This window comes from Capsicum annuum, chromosome 12, assembly GCF_002878395.1.
Source record: "Capsicum annuum cultivar UCD-10X-F1 chromosome 12, UCD10Xv1.1, whole genome shotgun sequence".
Classification (NCBI taxonomy): Eukaryota; Viridiplantae; Streptophyta; class Magnoliopsida; order Solanales; family Solanaceae; genus Capsicum; species Capsicum annuum.
The window spans coordinates 198,228,266-198,232,448 of record NC_061122.1 but is presented as its reverse complement, the minus strand read 5'-3'; the positions used below and the strand labels follow the sequence as shown (position 1 = coordinate 198,232,448).

At 36.9% G+C, this 4,183-nt stretch overlaps 1 protein-coding gene across 1 annotated transcript; it reads left to right on the top strand.

Annotated features, from left to right (window-relative positions):
• The first annotated feature begins 2,808 nt into the window (after nt 1-2,808).
• LOC107848993 lies at nt 2,809-3,843 on the top strand. Its single transcript, XM_016693691.2, has one exon. The coding sequence runs from the start codon at nt 2,809-2,811 to the stop codon at nt 3,841-3,843; it is 1,035 nt and encodes a 344-aa protein (XP_016549177.2).
• Nucleotides 3,844-4,183: the final 340 nt, after the last annotated feature.

Sequence of the window (4,183 nt, the reverse complement as noted above, 5' to 3'; positions counted from 1 at the left end):
TCAAGTCAAAGTATAACTACCTACTAATCTTCTGCCCTAATTTGTAATTTAACCTCATCCTAATATGTGAGCTCCATACCCTTCTATCTAATGCACCTGTATAGAGAAGAATCACATATTCATAAAACAAATATACTACGGGCATGCAACGATATTAGAACTAAATAACACATAAAAGCTAAGCCTACATAAAAGGCATGATTCATATATCAAAAGGAATTTAACCTTCTACTCTAATATGTGGCCTTCAAACCCTTCTATTAATGGCACATATATAAAAAATAATCACAAATTTCTGAAAATAAATATACCATGAGCATGCCAAAATATTTGAACTAAATAGCACATAAAACTATGACATTTAAAATACATAATTAATAAATCAAAAAAATTAACGTTGTTGTCACGATCCAAAAATGAAGGTCAAAAAAACCCCCTCTTCTGGCGATTCCTTTCTTCTCCCTGCGCTTCTCTTTGGCAGCCTTTTCATGGCTGATCAGGCCACTAGGCAGCCTCCTTTCAAGGGTTTCCAGCCCACCCCCGCCCTAGATTACTCACAAATACTACAACCTACCACACAAAATCCACCAAATTAGTCCATCCCCACAATCCCTATAAAACTTATTATTTTCCATCATGGAGAACCCACAGTGCAGTGGAGTCTGGACAAAGTGCAGCGCATGATAATTTATGAAAATCTCCAATATGAAATTGTTGGAAAATTTTCTTATAGCTGGCCAGAAATTCATGATTTACGAAAGTTGATTCCAAGTCAATGTGAAATAAAAGGAGACTGCAATATTGATTTTCTGTGCAACCGTCATATGCTAATCAGATGTACTCAGATTGAAGATTATATTCAATTGCTATATAAACCAGCATATTACATCAAGGATAACCATATGTATCATCAGATGAGGCCACTAAAGTGGGACTCTTGGTTTAACCCGATGAAAGAGACGTCAATCGCGATGGCATGGATTTCGTTTCCTACTTTACCGCCTCATTATTTTGTGAAGAAGTCATTTTTTTCTTTATCTTCTGATGTAGGAAAGCTACTTCAAGTTGATTTAGCTACAAAAAATAACATGTAAAGATGGAAGTTGATTTGATGGCAGATCACCCAAAGATGGTCCAAATCCAATGTATTAATCCTTCTACTGGAGAAATAAGGGCTAAGTGGATAAAAATTAAATATGACTTTATGCCAAAGTATTGGAAACATTGTTGTTTGCAGGGACATTATGAAGAGGGGTGTAGAGTTCTTCACCCTGAACACATTCCGGTTGAGAAGGAACAAGAAGATGGTGATAATGTCGAGCAAATTGATCAACATGTTGTTGCTGGAGACATTGATCAAGTGCCAGAAAAAATCAAGCAATTACTGGTGAAAATCCAATTCGAGGTTCAATACAACCTGTTATAAATGGAAAAAATTCTCATGCTCCAATTAAAATTGTATCGAGCGGCAAGGTTTTTGGGAATATTCAAAATACCTGGCAATGGAGTAAAGGTCAAAATTAACCTACTTTGATTGATAATAGCAAAAATCAAAATTCAAAAAGTGAAAATGGTGTAGTTACAGGAAAGGAACTGAAAGTTGGTAAGGGACCAGGTGCGCCCATTCAAACTTCAAACAAATATGCAGCTTTGGAGAATGGTGATGGAGAGGATAATCAACTGGATGAGGAGCCACACAAAATTTTTGCAGATGAAGAAGTTCACACTACTAACGAAAGTAATGCAGAAAAGAATTTAAATGCAAATGCTCCTGTCTTTAAGCCAAGAAATACCACTGGTTCTCCTGCTAAGGAGAAGAGCACTAAAGAGTGGGTGAATTCTGCCTTTTCCAAAGAGAATGGGGGTCAATTGGTTACTACTAACCAGTCTTGCCAAGAAATCCCATCTCAAACATATGAGACAACCACAAAGGAAGGAGACAAGGAAATAGAAGAAGGTGAAGTACATGATCGCAATATTGATGAACATGGTGATGATCAAAATAAAATAAATAGTCAATTTTAAGGTGTTGATACCAGCCACAAAATGCTAAAAGCAGCAGCGTTAGTTTCAGGGGAGACAGTAAAAGAACCTAAAATAATTTCCAAGGAAGATGCAGGTGTGAATCCGATAGTGCAACAAGATGATATAACTGTTAGTATGGATGCGGCTGGTCATGAGAATAAGAAGAAAGCAGAGACAACTGATTTTAATAATGTTACTGAAGTGCTACCAGATGCACAAGATGGTGAGGACCCTCAGTTTGTGAAGTGTGATACTAAAAATTCAAATAAGAAGGGGAAGAGGAAAAATAGCAATAACAACAACCAGGAGCAGTCAGGGGAAAAACAGAATCAACAAAACAATTCCAAGGAATCTCAGGGATATCTTGTTATGCCTAATGTTACTCTTCCAATTGTCATTTAGAGTGCTAGGCCAGGAGATAAAGATAATGAATTTACAGGCATTGATCGAGATGAGGAATCCACCGCTTAAAGTTTTCAAAATGTTGCTAGGGTAGGGGATTTATGTCTGAGCCAAATAGAGAAAGGAAAATCTGGTAGCAAGCAAAGAAAAAGTAAAGGGATAGCAGCATATCAACTTCAAGTATGCAAACGAGGAGAAGTGCATCTAAATCAAATATGTAGCTATAAATAACGCTCTTATTTGGAATATTAGATCAGTACACACTGAGAAAGCTTTTAAAAGGCTTCTGTCAATGCATAAAAAGCATCAGTTGTATCTCATTGGCTTGCACGACCTTTTTAATGTGCCCATAAAATTGAGAAGTACAGGAGGAGGTTGGGGATGCCTACTGCTTTGTCAAATATTAATGGGAAAATATGGGATTTTGTGGATGAGAATTGCAAGGAGACAGTACTCATAGATATGGAGCAGCAACTTTATTTGAAGTTACTCAATAATGAACTCAGCAAGCAGATAATAATTACACTTGTTTACGTAAAGTATGATTCGACGGAGTGGGTTTCTTTATGGGATTCACTGTATTTATTGGGATCTGGTATGACTGATCCTTGGCTAGCCACAGGTAATTTTAATGTCATTGTTGATGAGGAGGAAAAATATGGAGGTCTTCCAGTATCCATCAGTGAAGTAGAAGATTTCAGGCACTGCATTCAAACATATAATTTATCTGATTTGGGCTTCAAGGGCAGTATTTTTACATGGTGGAATGGTCGGCTGGACGACGCTTGTATTTTTAAGAGATTGGATAGGTGCTTGGGAAATTTTGAATTCCAACAGATGTTTCTGGGATGTGATGTGACTCACTTGATTAGATTTGGCTCAGATCACTCTCTGTTATTGCTTAAGTGCAAGGTTGACAGTTCACAAATTAAGAAATCGTTCAAATTTCTAAATTTTTGGATAACTCACGAGAGCTTTCTAGATGTGGTGCATCAAAATTGGAATTTTGAGTTTGTAGGTAATATTTTTGTTCAGTTTAATATTAAGCTGAACAAAATTCTATCAAGTTGGAGCAAATCAACTTACGGAGACATTTTTCAAAAAATTGGTAATATGGAGGATGTGATCACGGTCCTGGAATTTCTATTCGAACTTGATCCTTCACAGCAGAACACACAGAGTTTGTTAAAAGCCCAGTCAGAATTGACTAGAGTGATGCATATTGAAGAGGAATTTTGGAAGCAAAAAGCAAATATGAGTTGGTTTCAAGAGGGTGACAGGGATTCTAGATTTTTTCATGCACAAGTTAATGGTAGAAGAAGGAGAATGCAGATAAAGAAAATTCAACAAAATGGTCAATGGTTAGAATCAACTGAGGAAGTAGCTACTGTTGCTGTGAATTTTTTCCAAAAATAATTCACAGAAGAAAAAGTTCCATCAGACTTGATATTCTAAAACATGTCCCTAGCATTATCAGCATGGAGCAAAGTGAAGATCTGGTTGCCTAGCCAATGAAAGGAGAAGTCAGAAATGCAATTTTTGGCTTGAATGGTGATAGTGCTGGAGGTACCGATGGTTATACTGGTAAATTCTTCCAATGTTGTTGGGAAATAGTAGGATACAATGTATGTGCAATAGTTGCAGAGTTTTTTGGAGGTCGGCAGCTGCCTAGATTTATTATTCACACGAATCTTGTGTTGCTACCAAAGAAGAAGGAGGTGATCACATTCTCTAACATGAGTCCAATAAGCCTAAG